We start from the raw sequence: 16227 nt of genomic DNA, 5'->3' as shown, positions 1-16227 counted from the left end.
CCATTTCTTAGACAAGGCAGTTGATGCCTATGGGAGGGGTCAGGCGGGAGATGCTTAGTGTTTAAGTGGTGTCTTATACCCATACATGCTATGCTGTTCCTGTTCCATGGTAGGTGTTCCAGCTCCCTCTTCTCTGGGATGAGGTTGGAGGGACCCTACCTGGTGGGGGAGCACCAGAGGCTAAGTACAGGGATAACAAAGATGCAGCACCTTTGTCCTGTGGGGCTGGCCAGTTTGGGTCAGGTAGCACCTCCACAGTTCTCCTGGGAGGACACCGCTAGGAGTCTGCGAGGTGGTCTGGCTGGTATCTCTCTGTGTGTCCAGAAACCACACATTTGCCCACAGGGCTGCCTGTCTGTTCCAAGGGTCCCTTTCCCACATCCGCTGTAAGGGGCAGGCCATGTCCCCAGAAAGACTTCTGTCTTGGGTCCAGAGAGGTCAAATGCCCCCTCCGGGAACCAACACCAGGGTAACAAATGAGGTGTGCTGATCTCCTGACAGAACCTGAGCAATTAATTCATCTCTGTACCTCAGTTTACCCATCTCGAACTGGAGATGACAACTCCCACATGAGACTGTGGTGACGATTTTAAGTCGGCGTGTAAAATTCTCCGGAAAACCTTGGGCACGTGGTTAGTGCTGAGAACCGTGTCTGGTGTCCGGGGGTGCAGAAACCCCCCGCACACGGCACTCAGCAAGCCCTTGGCAAGCACCTGGCGCAGCACCCGTCCCACACGGGGAACGTGTGGGGAAAAAACCACACCGCCAAGGAACACACTGGCACTTTATATATACACAGCAGGTACAGGGTCTCGATAAGAAAATACACTCTGTGTTCAGGTGCACCCCACCCCCACCCCCACAGAACACCCCAGGATGAGGACAAAGGGAAGGGGACAACCATAAATAGAGAAGAGAAGGGGAGGGTAATGCTCTAACGGGCAAACACAGGCAGGGAACACACTGCCGGGAGGAGACACGACCTCTTCTTCCCCGGGAGAGAGCAATAGAGCGGCACGAGAGAACAGTAGCCACGACTAAGCCTGTGATGCCTGGCTCGGGGAGCCTAACACGGGTAAGGGGGTGGGGAGGGGGAGGGGGCAGGTACGGGAAGGAAGAGAGCAGAGATGGCTTCCTTCCCTGCCGCAGGACTGGGTCCGGGTCGGGGCCCCTCAGTTTACATCCATGAACTCAGAGTTGGGAGGGGAACCGCAGGCAGGGGACGCTGGGGGGTCAGATAAGCCGGGCTGGGGTTGCAGGCGACGCGCCACATCCTGGCGTTGGTAGAAGAGGACGTAGGCCGCCTTGGACTGCAGGGAGAGGACAGGAGTCAGCGTGGAGCTGCAGGCTGTGGGGTGGGGGGGTCGGGAGAAGGGGAGGAGGGAGGGAGATCCCACCTCGATCTGGTTCTCAGTTACAGGTGAGACGCTGTTGTCATCAAAGTAGTGCCACTGGCCACTGTCCTTGTTGTAGGCAAATGTCGTGTCTACAAGAGAAGGGTGCTGTCCACACCGGCTCCCCTGACCCGCCCCCCCCCCCAAGAGCCTCCGGCGTTCCCTCCCCACTCTGCACGCCAGGACAACCTTGCCACCAGCTCACATATCTTAGTCACACATGGGATATCCAGACCCCCCGACCCCGGGCCAGCCCCGCCTCAGCCTGGCACATACAGTGTCCATCACGCAGGCCCCCATAATGGTTGGAAACCGCGATGAGATCATATTTGTACAGCTCTGGCGCCGACTCGTTCTGCGGCTTGATGACAAACTCAGAGAAGTCCAGGTCCCTGCAGGGGAGGCCAGGGTCACTCCCAGCGCACCCCTTTCCCGCTCCCCGCCCCTCCCCCAACCACCCTGCTCTGGGCCCTGCCCAGACCGGATAGGAAACTCCACAAGGGTGTCCAGCTTCTCCCGGGAGAATTTGGTGTAGGAAAAGCGCTTCAGGTGGATGATGAGTGTCTCAGGGAGCATCCACAGGTCCAGCTTCTTGGTGGCCAGCTGGTGCTGCTTGCAGGTGGGGCAGTACCTGCAAACAGGAGCCCGCGTCAGCACAGGCACTCCCTGAGCACCTACTTCCCCACTCTGTGTTCCGGGGGGGCCCCCATGGGCCCCGTTCAGGCCGCAGAGATGCTGCTCTTCCTTCCAGCCCGCCTGTTAACTCCGGGTGGACTCTTCTCCCGTGTTAAAACCCTGTCCTTCACCAGGTACTGTCACACCTTTACACTGGCATGTGTTCTGCTTTGGGTTCGGGTCCATGAGACACCCGTCTTGTTTAGTGCCTGCCTCTGTCCCTCTACTTCTCCATTTTATCCACTCACTCGCCAAGTACTTACTGACCGCTTACTGCCCAGTCCTGTGGCCACCCCTGCTCCATGGGGAAGCCACTCTTATTTTTGAGACAGGTTTTAACTTTTTGGTTGTCCCTTTATACTTTGTTTATCCTGCAAGGAGCTACTGAGCGCCTCCTGTCCCTGCCCTCCCCGCCCCCCCCCCCCCCATTATCATCACTGAGAAGAGACCACAGCAGAAACTTAGAAGTCTTCACCCTCAAGGGTTTCCTCTGATGGGAAAAACAAAGAATGATGCAAAGGGGATCCAGGACATGCCAACAAGTGGTATTACTGAGCCAGGAGGAAAGTAACACTGGGCTAGACAGAGTGAGCCTGGGGAGGGAATGGAAGGAGAGATGGCATCGGGGGAGTGGCTTCTAACAGGGTAGTAAGAGAGAGCTCTGATAAGTTGATGCTGGGTCACAGACCTGAGCAAAATGGAGTCCAGTCCTGCAGATAACTGGACTGGAAGGAGGGACAGAAAGGCCAAGGCTCTCAGGTGGGACTGAACCTGGGTACTGGTGGCCAGAGTGGCAGGAAGGGTTTGAGTGAGGGGCAAAGGAGGGACATTTACAGGTAAGAGGGATCTGGCCAGGTGGTCTCACCCAGCTATCCCCCCAAGAGACCCCGCTCCAGTCCCTCACCAGGGATTTTCCTTCTCCAGAGTCTCCACAGTGGTGAAGAGCTCAATGCACTCCTGCAGCCGCACCGGAGCCTTCTTCAGCACGTACCCGACACAGTCGTGTTTCACGTAGCCCTAGGCCGGGGGCGGGGGGGGTGGGAAATGGCCAGGAGTGAGGATGGTGCGTGAAAGGGAGTGGGGGCAGGAGACCTGTGCCCTGCAGTGAAGGTCATGGCCTCCGAAGTTGGGAATCTGAGTCTCTGGGAGCTCTGTGGTCAAGGCTTGGAGGAGGAGGTGGGGGGGAGGGTGGCAGGGGGAGGTGGGGGGCTCGTTTACCTCAGCCTCCACCTCGTCATAGTAACGCTTCTTCATCTCCGGCTCCCAGTCGATGGCAATATACGGCTGGGCTGGGGGCGAGGGAGGTGGTCATGGGCCCTGCTGCCAAGGAAACCCCCCACCCGCCTCCCAACCCTGGCTCACAGCTGAAGGAGACACCATGGGTATCCTCGTTGAAGGTCGAGCGGTCGCTGGTCCCATTGGAGTTCACGGTCTGCAGGGTGAACAGGTGCTTGCGCCGCGCCCTCTGGGGCCAGTGAGATGGTCCAGGGGAGCTGTCCACAGGGGCCCGGCTCCCGCCTGCGACTCCGGAGCTGGGCCCGGCCTGCTCTGGCCCAGAATCCTGGGAGCTGACCCCAGCCACGTGTCCAGGCTTGGGGATGTTGTCCTTATCCTCCATGTCTGCCAGGACAGGGGAGGGTGGCAGACGCGGGTCTGGGTGAGCCCCCAGGTGGCTGAGCAGCCATGTGCATGTGGGCCGACCTCCCCAGACCCCCACCCCTCCTCTGGGCCCTGGACCGGCTTGTACAGACCGTCTTCCTTGTCGATCCGCTCTCCTCACCCCTCCTCACCTTTCTCATCTCCGTCGTCTTCGTCATCCGAGCTGGGTCTGGTCACATAGCGCCTGCCAAGAGAGCAGAGCAGACTCCTGAGGAGGGCCACGGGAGCCAGGAGGCCAGGGCCCCGGACCGACTCCACTTAGCTTCTGATGAGAAACCACTGGCAAAGCCCCCCACAAGCAGCTGTTCATGCTGAGCCTGGAAGGTCTCCGGAGATGACACAGAAACGCAGGAAGAGGTGGCTCGACCAGGTAGGGTCTCGTGAGCCACGGCTAAGGAGTATGGACCTTAAGCATGGTGAGCCACTTTAAATAAACACCCCATCAACTGTCCACTTTGATCAGGGCAGGCCTCTGAGCAATGGACTTGTTAGTGCAGCACGAAGGAGCGATTGAGCCAGAGAGCCCACCGCTGTTTGCCTCGCTAAAGCCTCCAGATTTTAGAGCACAGTGGAAATCTCTTTGTAAAAATCCAAATAACCCTGCCACACCAAGGAGAGGGTAATCGAGATGCACAGGACAAAGGTATGTGTGTTTTGTCCATTTTGTTGACCCCGGTTATCCCCAACACCCAGGAGAGGCAGTGGCAAAGCCGGAGGTGTAGACCGAGCAAAAAAAACCCTCCAAGTTCCTCTCTGGCCACGTTAAGCTTTGCTTTGGAAGCAGAGGAGGGTTGGCAACAAGCAGTTCAACACCCAGGTCTTTATTCGGACTCCACCTTCCCCCCTCCTTGCACCCCAAAAGGCAGACTCACGACAGGCGGTAGAGCAGGATATGATAGAGGGCATCCCAGGAGAGCCGGTCACGGGGGACCGACACCAGGAGAGGGTGCCCGAAGAGCATCAGCCCATAGTAGGAGTTGTTGTAGTCCCGGGCTGGAGTGCGCTCCCGCAGGTAGATGGGAAGCACGACGTCCTCCCTGGTGTTCTCTCCAATAGCAGACCTGCCTGACACCTCGTATCTGTGTGGGGGGCGGTGAATGTCAGGTCACACCTGATCAGGACACGCCAGAGGGACTTGGGGACTCTGCCCCAGCTCTTCTACCCACTCACCCCTCACGGCCTGAAAATAGTTTTTTAAAGGGTCTGAAGAGCCACCCCATGGTTTGCGCTTTACAGACCGGTAGATGGCGCAACACTCTGCCTGACGTTTTACAGAGCGCTCTGGTGGTAAGGAAGCGTTGAGGAAAGTGACACAAATTTTTAGCGATGAAGAGATCTAAAACCATTTTGTTTTGGGAAAACCCTCCTTTGTTTAAAAAGATCTTCTCTACTCAAGATGTAGCATTTACTGTTTTATTTTTCTTTTCTATTTTTTTTTGAAGATTTATTTGAGAGAGCGAGCGGGAGAAAAGAGAAAGCACACGCACTCAAGTGCAAGTGGGGGACTCTCCAGCAGACTCTCTGCTGAGAACAAAGCCCGATGCGGGGCTTGATCTCGTAACCCTGAGTTCGTGACCTGAGCCTGAATCACAAGCCGGATGCTTAACCAACTGAGCTACCCAGGCATCCCTGCACTTTCTATTTTAGTTACCCAAAGATTTCAAATTTGTTCTGAATACTCTGATGTTTGGAAAATACCTTAGTGTTCCCTATTTCAAAAATCCCTTTTGGTTTTCTGAGGACTGCAACAGGAGTAAGGAAGGAGAATCAAGCACCCGGTACAAGGGAGATACTCGGTGCCTGCTGACTAAAATGAAGAAACAGGAGCCTCAACCATGTACGAGGGAAAAACACCCAGGAACCCCCTGTGTAAGGATGTCTCGCCCACCTTCCTGACAGCCCCAAGGCTTCTGTCCTACTAAGGCCCATGACCCAAACCCTGCACAAGGCGGGTGGCCTGTGAGTCCCGCCAAAGGCAGGCAGGGAAGCTGGCTAAGAGGAGGAGATTCCTGAGGTACCCTTAAATCCCCGGGGCCCTCACTCACATGAAAATATCATCGCGGTCCAAGATGCTGCTCAGAGACTCCTCCAGCTGGTAGATCTTATAGAAGCGGTGACTGAACACGTCGGCCACCATCATCTGGGAATGGAATGCAGTGGGGGCTCGTCCGGGCCCTCTGCCTCCCTGCCCCTCAACCCCACCCTCTCTGTGCCTGCAGAGCCTCACCCTCTCTGGCGACATGCCAGTGTGTTTGGCCAGAGCCACACACAGATCCGAGATCTTGCCCTTCTTGGGGACCACCAGCCGGTGCTGTAGGGGAAAACGGTATCCACAGAAGAGCAGAAGGGCATGTGGTCAGTCAGTGTGGGCCACATCAAGGTACGGCAGAGTCCTCAAACTCTGACTACAGCCCTCATCATGCTCCCGCATCTCCATGACCCCACACCTGCTCTGGCTTGCGGCGAGGATCCATGGAGACGAAGAAGACCTCCATGACCCTCTTGTGGCTGACAGGCAGCGGGACACTGAGGTAGCAGAAGGGGTCGAAGGTCACTGACACGTTGCCACAGTCAGGGCAGACCAGCGTGGACTTGAAGAGACCGTGGAAAGTGTCCACAATCACAGAATCATTCCGCCGTTTGTGGTTCTGCCAGGCCTCCTGAGCGACCTCCTGTTGACAACGTCATGGTGGGTGACAAGGTTTGCCCAGGGAAGGGGAAACTGCAGCTTGAGGTGCGTGTGCATGGAGCTGAAGTCAAGGTGCGGGTCATGGCAAAGTGCAGGGACGGAGTTACAAGCCAGGGCTCTCCGGAGGTGGTGTTCAGTCAGGCTGGGGTGTATTTGGGCAGGAGACTGGGTGAGGGGCAACTCTGGGCAGGGAGGTCAGGTAGGGTGTGGGAGGCCCCAGGGAGCCCAGAGGATCCCTGAAGCTGAGGCTCTGGTGGTTTTACCAGAGCTCTCAGCACAGGAATCTCTGAGGAGTGCCCACCTGATCTGGTCGCCCAGCAGCATCGCACAACTCCACATATTCCTTCTTCTTGACGCGATTGAGGTCCTCATGCAGCCCATCCAGGAGGAACGACAGCAGCTCCTGCGAGTCATGCTGCTGGTAGCCCAGAAATTGGGACGCGAAGTGGCCAACCTTGGTCTGAGAAGACAGGCAGGGCGCTCAGGGTGAGAGGGCCTGTGCGGGGGCAGGGTTGGTGGTGCACGGGTAGGGGCAGCTCAGGCCTGCGTCATACCTTGAACACATGAGGCACGATGGTCCGGTGGTGGCCAGACCAGGCCTGCTTCACCAGGTCTGCATAGGCCTCCGCGATCTCACCCTTCATGCCCAGCGGGTTGCAGAAGTTGAGCTCCTCCAGGTAGCGGTTTTTGAGGAAGTACTCGGTGAGCTGTGGCACATTGCTTAGGCACTGCAGAAGGCAGGGCCCAGGAAAATGAGGCAGAGGAGAGGAGAGAGGGGTGACCAAGGTGGAGACAGAGAGGAAGAAGCAAAAAGGAGACAGAAGGGTGGGGGGAATGAGGCAGGGGAGAGAAGGCAGCAGCATCTCGAGAAAAGGAAGAACGTGGTGACAAAGGAGAAAAGAACCCAAAACAGAGGGGAGCAGAGGGAGAAGGTACTGATGTTTCAGGGAGGACCGTGGGCACGTCAGGTCCGACCTGTGGAGTCCCAGCTTCCCACCTGACTCCTTGCCCTACAGTCCCCCAACCCAATCCTTGTCACTTGAGGCCCACCCCCGTGGCTGTGCCAGACACAGCTCTACTCGCCCAACCTGCAGGGCCGAGTTCATGAAGCACGTGTTGCCTAGGTTGGTGAGACCACAGATGCCTGGCTGGCCCTGGAAGTTCTCATCCACCTCCAACGCAGTGTTCCTAGGGTGGAGGGGAAATGCTTATCAGCTGAAGGTCAACGGTGTGCACATGAAATGGGCCCATGAACACAGTCATCCTGCCTACTAGGGGGACCCCACTCTGACCAAGACACTCTAGGGGCTTACACGGCCTGTGGGTGGGCACTGGGCCAAGTGCCATCCTTCTTTCGGGTCTCCATGATGACCACCTGGGTTGAGGAAGAGAAAGAAAAGCAGGAAAGGCGCTCATGGAGGGCCTATGGGCACCTCACTCTCCCTTCCCCCAACCTGAGAGCACTGGTGGTGAGCAGGAGAGCCCTCCCCACTCTCACCTGCCCGGTCTTGAGGGCAGCGTCGAGCACTGTGACTCGTGTGTTACACAATCTCTCAAAAGAGCCCCGAGCTTTCTTGATCCACAGCCGTGTCTCTTCCTCAGGGCTCACCAGAAAATGCTCTCGGGCGGTGTGCAGAACGAGGTCTGTGGAAGGTGGCAGAGGATCCTCCTGAGACCCTGAATGATCGACCCATCTCAGCATCAGTCCCTGACCCGTCCTCAGACTTTGCACGCCTGGTGGATACCTTGTGTGCCCAAGCCATCTCCGAGTGACACATGCCGGCTGGGGACCCGAGACCACCCACAGCAAGGACCCTCTGGCGTACCGTCTTAGCCACGGGAGAGCAGCTCACACCCCCTCAGCACTCTAGGGCACGCGCTCAGGGCCTCTGCCCAACTAAACCGATACCTTCCTGGTCCTCCAAAGCCCGACCGCTGCCTTCCCAGTTGGCCACAGACAAGGCCCAGCTGTCTTGGGTCACTGAGCTGCAGGAAGGCCGACTCACTCTGTGGCCCTCCGACTTACCAACAGAATCCGTACAGCTGAATTGAGCAGTGTGGGTTGTGTCCATATCACTGTGCCGGGCCAGCAGCAGTTCTACTGGGTACACTTCGACCTTTTGGATGCTGGGCAGCTCCACAACCTGGAAGGAGGAGGGGCGCACACACGGGTGTACCCACCCAGCAGACACACAAACAGGCATGACAACCTCTGAGGTCAGAGGAGCGTGCACACAGATGTACACATACCAAGATACTTGAGGGGAGAGGGGTGCAGACAGAATGTCACTACACAGCGCATGCGGGGACCCATGTACACGAGTCTAGACCCATTCCGGGCCTCCAAGGCCTTTCTCCTGCCCCGAGCACCCGCCTCATCCACCGTACCTTACGCTCGATGGGTGGCTGGCCATGTTCTAGACCGTACCAGTCAACCAGATAATGCCAAGCTGCCGCTGGGAGCAGCACATAATCTTCACCTTCCACTAGACCCTTCTTGAGGTGCCAGTTTACCTGGTCTGCCGGGGGCAGAGGAAGAATCAGGGAGGGAAAGTGGTTAAGTCACTCTGGCCATCTCCCTGATGACATAGGTCAGTGAAGACACTTATGATCGTTGGCTTTAAGGACAGAGGGGACAAGAGCTCCAGGGCTTGACTGGGGTGGGGAGGGAGAGGCCTGGTACCTTCAAAGAGGTCAGCATTATTGATGCAGCCTGGGAAGGTGCCAGAGTCCTTGTCTCCTCCCTGCACATACGCTTCCCACTGTTTGTACCAGTGCTGCTCCACAAGGAACCTGGACCAGACGGGGAACAAGGGTGGCACATGGTTACCTGGAGTTAGTGGTACCACTTCCCATGGTTAGTAGACTAAAGTCAGTCTACTAACCATGTCAATCTACATGCCAGTTGATGTGACAAATTTCACGTACACCTAAAATAATACCAGGATATGTGTCAATTATAGCTCAATAAAAAAGGGAAATCTCTCCCAGAACTTAACATGAAAATTTTAAAAAAGCTTCACCATCATATAAAAATAATCAGAAGGAAAATGTATTCAGCAAGACTCGGGTTTAAACAGATTACCTAATTTCTGAGAACACTAAAAGAGATTTGATTAAAAACAGAAAATGGGGGCTCCTGGGTGGCTCAGTGGTTTAAAGCCTCTGTCTTCGGCTCAGGTCATGATCCCAGGGTCCTGGGATCGAGCCCTGCATTGGTCTCTCTGCTCAGCAGGGAGGCTGCTTCCTCCTCTCTCTCAGCCTGCCTCTCTGCCTACTTGTGATCTGTGTCAAATAAATAAATAAAATCTTTAAAAAAATAAAAATAAAAACAAATAAAAACAGAAAACAGCAAAACCCCAAACAAAACAAGACAAACCAAACCACAAACCCACATCCAGACTGCCAGGAAATATGAGGTTTTATTATAGAACAAAAAATTGGGCTGAAAATTATCCGTTATTTACAGCTCATGTTGTAGAGCTTTTAGCCACTCATTAAGTGTGCAGTGTTTATAAAGGATATATAAGGGGAGAATAAGAAATGAATTATTAAATTCTGGAAACCTGCTCAAAAACTGAGAAGATTTTAAAATGCTAAAAGAACTCCTTCCAAGACTGCAACCTATCATTTTTCGTCACTTTTGTGTTGAGGATTTATTTCGGCTTTATAATAATCTCCGAGCTTATGGTAACTAGCTCGTTTTTTTTTTTTTTTTAAGATTTTATTTATTTATTTGAGAGAGAGACAGAGATAATAAGAGAGAGCAGGAGTGGGGAGTCTGACCCGGGGCTCGATCCCAGGACCCCAGGATCATGACCTGAGCAGAAGGCAGATGCATAACCGACTGGGCCACCCAGGTGTCCCTCTTTTTTTTTTTAAGTTGTGACAAAAAGCAGCACATACCGTAAAATTTACCATCTGAACCATTTTTAAAGTGTACAGCTTGACCAGCTCTCTTTTAAAAGAGGAACTCTCATATGCATGACACCCAGGATGAACATTTAGGACGGCTGAAGGCTGCCTCTGTAAAATGTCAAGGGCAATTCTCAAAACCAGAAAGACCTGACATAGAGTAAAAATGCTAAATGAATGTTAGCCGTTACTGATTCAAAGCTCGCAGACACACAACCCCTGTCCCACACTCACTCACACACCTGCTCTGCTATGGGATTTGTGACATATAAGAGGCTGTCCCAAAGTTAACCGCCTCAAATAAACAATTTTTTAAAATATTACTCTCACGCTGTTGTGATTAGTGTTCTAGCAATTTAACCCTTTCAGGGTTAATCTTTAAAATGGTAACTTTTCCTGTTCATAAAAGGATAAGGGAGGTGAAGGGATGGAGGGCTAGAAAACCTTGCAACAGTCATGCGTCACCCAGACAGGCACACATTTTGGTGGGGTTCTGTTGTTTTCGCTGCACTGACCCCCCTGCACATCACTCATACCAGGAACACACACCTCCCTGCCCCAGTGGCACATGCCACAAACCTCCCATCACTCTTCTGGAACACCCCATCACTGACCCCTACCCCTCCCTGCTGTGGCTTTCAATGCCTCTGCTGGCCGGTCTATGACCTTAACGGCTTCCCTAAAGCTTTTCCTTGCAAGGGGAGGCACTGCTCATCCTTGAATGAAGAGCAGATTAAGGAAAATTAACATTAAAACCACTCTGTAGCATACACCTGGAACTAATGTAACACTGTGTATCAACTATACAGCAATTAAAAAAAAAATCACACTGCAGAGGTGAGCAAAATCCCTCCTACCTGAATTTCTAAAGTCTTCACAGGAGCCTGAAGTTTATACCAATTTTCACAGAATAAGATTACCAGATTTCTTCAGGTTCAAGGACACTTTAAAAATGTTTAACATCTCTGAAATTGGGATGTCTCATGATCTGTCAGCCCAGATGGCAGTCATGACAGAACTGCCATCGTCTGATAGGGAAGCACACACATCGTTAGATTTACCCCTAGGTATTTGATCGAGAGGAGGCAATCATAAATGGTATCTTTTAAATCTTCATTTTCCAATTTCTTCCTGCTAGTATATAGGAATAAAACAGTTCATGCTAAAGTCACTTATGTTTCTATTTCCTCAAATTTCCTGAAGTGCTTATGAAATATGTGCTTATGGGGGAAAAAAATCCACTCAACAAAGCTCTTTGTCCTCTGGTTTTCTCTCATGTCTGAAAAAATTGGTTATACTGGTTAAGATAACAATATACATAACAGGTCAACTATACTAGATACAAAAATCAGAGAGAAACAGAAATAGGCCTAAATAGAGGTACACAGAGGCATGTAAATGAATCTTTACTGTAAATTGTTACATCCATAATGCACCAAAGGAGAAAATTAGAATTTGGGCCTTTTCTGTTAAACGTCATTATTTTATGCCCAGATTATAAGGTCCTTTTTTAAACACCAAATTATTAACTCTAGGTGTTTTCTGACATCAAAAAAGTTAGACAGGCTCCAAATCATCTTTGTTATTTATCACTGCATTTTTACAAAGTTGACTATAAGTATTTTTTGTCCTTACTTCAATTTATATCTTTTTTCCCCCAACAACTATTTTTGATTTGTCTTTCCCCAATTCAGAATAATAATACTATTAAAATGTTCTTTTATGGTGAAACTACCTCTGGGAGATAACACAAAGATTTGCTCTGTTCCCCTCTAAAAGGAATGAATGGCAAAAGGCATAACTAGGTTTAATTAAAATTCTCCAAATTTCAAAGAACTTAAAATTTTTATAAAAGCTCGTTCATGTTCCAAACTTAACATTTTTTAAAAATTTTATTGGGTTTTTAATTTTAATTCTAGTAAAGTTAACACAGTTAGTTTCAGGTGTGTAATACAGTGACTCAACAATTCTATACATTACCCGGTGCTCATCACGTAAGTGTATACTTTAACAAACTTGGTATTTTTGAAAAATGACAAATCAAAAAGCAAGTTTATCTTCCTACCTTAATTATATTAATCATAATTAGAATTGCAAATATCTTTCAATAATTGCATATTTTCAAGCTAAAAAGCATACTCATGTTCAAGCAACAAAGACTGGTGCAATTACTATCTACCAAAAGATGCCCCAGTCCAGGACTCTAAACTCCCAAACCCTCTCCCCGCCACGGTTCATGAAAAGTCTGAACAAGCACTAGGGGGACCGACTCAATGACAAGGGAACTGCCAGAGGCCTATTGTTTCTTTCAGTCTTTCATTAGTTCCAGAAGTCAAGGCATATCCACCTTGTTTAAGAGCTACTGCAGCAGTCACCAAGCAAATAGTGAAAATTGCTGGTTGAGTTCTACGGTCTTCATTATGTAAACTCAATGGCCCCCAGTGCTGTGCAGACTTCTCCATTGACAGAAAACCCTCAGCATTTCTAGGGTAGCCCTTAACCTCGAATGGAACAGTCACTTTCCCTTCACACATCACTATCCACTATGCCACACTCCTTCCTTTACCTGAACAAAGAACCCCTTGCCTGCTTACCTGTTAGGAAACTACACACACCCTGCACAAACCTTCTAGAAACTCCCTCCACTCTCCCTGATTTAATTATGTTCGTAGACAGTTCATTCTTAAAAAGAAAAACTGGTATTTGCCAAGGAAGCTTTACTATCATAGATTTCAATTTACTCTTAAAATACAAGTTTTTCCTAGAAATTAAATCAGTTCAGATGGCCAGATTACTTGCCCTTGCCCAGATCTGCCAGCTGACAAAAGAAGGTGCAAAATATTAATACTGGTACTAAATGACTTAGGGATTATTCGTCCATGACTTCAAAATGCTTTGTAAACACAAATTTCCTGACCACTGCAGCAAACCCCTATAAAATGAAAAGCAAATTAAAGAACCTTGAGATGCTTTGCTCTCACCTAAGTAGATAAGCATTTTTAAAATGGAGTTAAGGAAAAGGGTTCATGTTATCTACCAGCCACAACTGCGGAGATGAACTGGCTTCAATATTGAACCAACATTGGTGGGGTAATTTTTTTTTTTTTTATTGACAGAACATACTTTTAAAAATTCACATAAAATTAACCATTTTCAAATGAACAGTTAGGTGGCATTTAGTACATTCACAGTGTTGTGCAACCGCGACCTCTATCTAGTTCCAAAACATTTTCAACACCCCGAAAGGAAACCCATACCCATGAGGTAATTTTAAAGGGTATTGTCACCAGGAGGCTGTAAAGGCAGGATACGGCAGGAATGGGAGCCCCCCCCAACCCCCTCTGAACACATCCAAATGAACTATAAAAAACGTTCCAGTAACTGTTGTTTATTCTCAGGATGGAATGAGGCTTTTCCTTGCTGAACAGCTACAGCGCAACACTCAAAGAAAAAAAAAAAAAAAGATTTCGTATTCCCCATTTGGAGAACCTCAGCTTGTCCTACTCCCCAGTAACAGGGACACATATATCTCACTAGCACTGTGACTAGAGAACTCTAAAATGAGCAAACCTCACTCAGAAAAGCCCTCAGGTGACTGCATGCCCACGGTGTTACAGGAACAGCAAGGGTCCAATATGGCCGGATGGAGAAGGGGGTGGGGGTGGCTGGAAATCAGAGGCGAGATCCGAGAAGCAATCAGAGCCCGGGACAAGCCTCGCCAGTCATTATAAGAACTGTAGCATTTACGCTACACGAGATGGGAAGCTGTTAAAACGTTTTGAGGAATGGATGGACAGAAATGTTTTTAAAAGAATTACCGTGTAAGGGAAGAAAAAAAAAAAGAGTACCTTTATAGTGGAGAAACAGGGCAGAGATACCACCTTCGCCAAATGATCAAGGCTAACGTCACCAATGACGTCATGTGGATACCATGTCCCACCTGATATGATGCAAAGGGCACACGGTACGCACCTAGTATGATTTCACATGTATTCTCCATAAAATGAAAACTTAGACCACAAATACTACTTACGGCTGCATACAGAAATGGAAAAACCTTAACAAATTGAAAAATTCAGGCTAACAGTGGCGCAAGGAGAGGAATTTTCATCCGAGAGGGGCACAGGATTTCTTAAGCTAACGGTCTGAATTTTAAGCTGAATGGTGAATCCACAAATTTGTTTTATTATTCTTTGATTTTTTTAACTTTGATATAGATTGAAAAAAATTGCAAAAATAACATAAAGAATTCCCGTATACCCTTCATCCAGATTCCCCAAACTTAACATTTATCCATTCGCCCCATCATTGTTTGTTTAAATTTTTATGTACGCTATTTTTTCCAACCATTTGCGAGTAAGCGGCTTACAAGATTGTTCTTTATCCGTAAAAATTTCGGTATGTATTCCATTAAAAAAAGATACTCTTTCATAATCGCAGTACAATTAACCAAATCAAAACATTATCACTGCTGATATCTAATCTACAAGTCTCAAATTTCACCAATTTCCCCATTAACATCTTTTACAGTAAAAAAAGAGAAAATTAATTTTATGAGAAAAAACCTGATTTTTAAAAATAATTCATTTTTCTCTGCTCCAGGATTCAATCCAGGACCACACATTGCATTTTAGTTATGACTCTTTAAATTCCATTAATTCCTTTAATCTGGAACAGTTCTTCATCCTTTGTCTTTCACGACCTTGAAATTTTTGAAAAGCACAGGCCGTGTATTTTTTACAGAATGTCCATCAACCTGGGCTACGTAAACGTTTTATGCAATCTTGTTAGGTCTTACGTATATCACAACTTTTAAAATGAGATGCAACTCGGCGAGAAATAAAATAAACCCAGAAACAGTACATTTCAAGCACTGGTTAGCCAAGAAATCAGTAAAACAAGTGGATTTATCAAAATACGCATTGACATTTTTTTAAAATAGCTATTTCTCCTGATTACAAAAACAAAACAGTACTAAAACAGAAAACTGATGTAACATCGAAGGCCCCTCCCGTGCCAATCACCTGCACTTTCTCCCGTCCTGGGAAGAAGGCCTCGGCCAGAGGCAAAAACCTCGCCGCGTCACAAACTTTGTTCATTCGCAGGCGCCATTTTCTGCTTCACAGGCACCACCTCCCCTCTGCAGTCTTTCCTCGGCCTCAGGACACGCCCCTCGGCCCACGTCACAAGCCTCGTTCCCAGGCGCCAGCTCCCTCCACCACGCAAGCTCCGATTCCCTCCCTCCCGCCCACAGCCCTAAGGCTCGGATTCCGCTTTCTGCCTGACGTCATCCGCTTTCCCTAGCTCTCAGGCGCCAGGCAACCGCAGGCCGCCCCTGCCTCCAGATGCTACTTAAACACCGCGAAGACCACGCCCCTCGGCCTCGGCCGCCGAGCCCGCCCTTTCCCAGGTTCCGAGTTCCACCACGCAGGCCCGGCCCCACCCCCGTAGCCGTTTCTTCTCCGGCCCCGCCCCCGCCGCCTCTCCCAAACAAACCCTCTCCTGTTCTCAGGCCTCTGGCGCCACCATACAGGCCCCGCCCCTTTCCCAGACAAGGCGATCCACACGCAGGCACTTCCCCGCCCCTCCCGCCCGCAGTCCCACAGGCCACTCCCCCACCCCCGCGGTAGTTCTGCGGACCTCGGCCGCCACGTTCCCCGCAGCTGCCTACGCCCCCGCTTGTCCCCCTCTGCCGAGGATCCGCTCGCAGCCCTGGCTCACCAGCTTTCGCCGGCCCGCAGTGGACGCCCTCGTCCACTCTCGCCGTTTTCGATCTGGAGCCGCTGGCTCTCGAGGCCCGGCACAGCTTCGTGCTGCGGCTCTTGGTCCTCGGCCGCAGCCGCCACATTTGCTGCGACCGCCGCCATCACCGTTCGCCCTCCTCTTACAGCTACT

The 16227-nt window shown here is 50.6% G+C and overlaps 1 protein-coding gene across 3 annotated transcripts; it reads right to left on the bottom strand.

Annotated features, from left to right (window-relative positions):
- Nucleotides 1-770: 770 nt before the first annotated feature.
- USP11 (ubiquitin specific peptidase 11) lies at nt 771-16227 on the bottom strand. Of its 3 annotated transcripts, none has more exons than XM_045995512.1 (21): nt 16054-16227; nt 9101-9210; nt 8806-8936; nt 8444-8561; nt 7916-8061; nt 7731-7792; nt 7506-7605; nt 6972-7145; nt 6719-6877; nt 6176-6400; nt 5956-6039; nt 5774-5868; nt 4601-4807; nt 3860-3912; nt 3432-3689; nt 3288-3358; nt 2974-3086; nt 1876-2025; nt 1671-1786; nt 1398-1486; nt 771-1310 (listed from the first exon to the last, which is right to left on the bottom strand). In XM_045995512.1, the coding sequence occupies exons 1-21, from the start codon at nt 16197-16199 to the stop codon at nt 1173-1175; spliced, it is 2745 nt and encodes a 914-aa protein (XP_045851468.1). In that variant the 5' UTR covers nt 16200-16227; the 3' UTR covers nt 771-1172. The 3 variants fall into 3 exon arrangements, with proteins under 3 accessions (XP_045851468.1, XP_045851469.1, XP_045851470.1); XM_045995513.1 differs by having other exon boundaries at nt 3447-3689; nt 16054-16226; XM_045995514.1 differs by lacking the exon at nt 16054-16227 and adding an exon at nt 15357-15399.

The sequence above is a fragment of the Meles meles genome, chromosome X, assembly GCF_922984935.1.
Source record: "Meles meles chromosome X, mMelMel3.1 paternal haplotype, whole genome shotgun sequence".
Taxonomy (NCBI): Eukaryota; Metazoa; Chordata; class Mammalia; order Carnivora; family Mustelidae; genus Meles; species Meles meles.
Note: the sequence above shows the minus strand (reverse complement) of the source record. Positions and strands in the feature narration are given on the sequence as shown.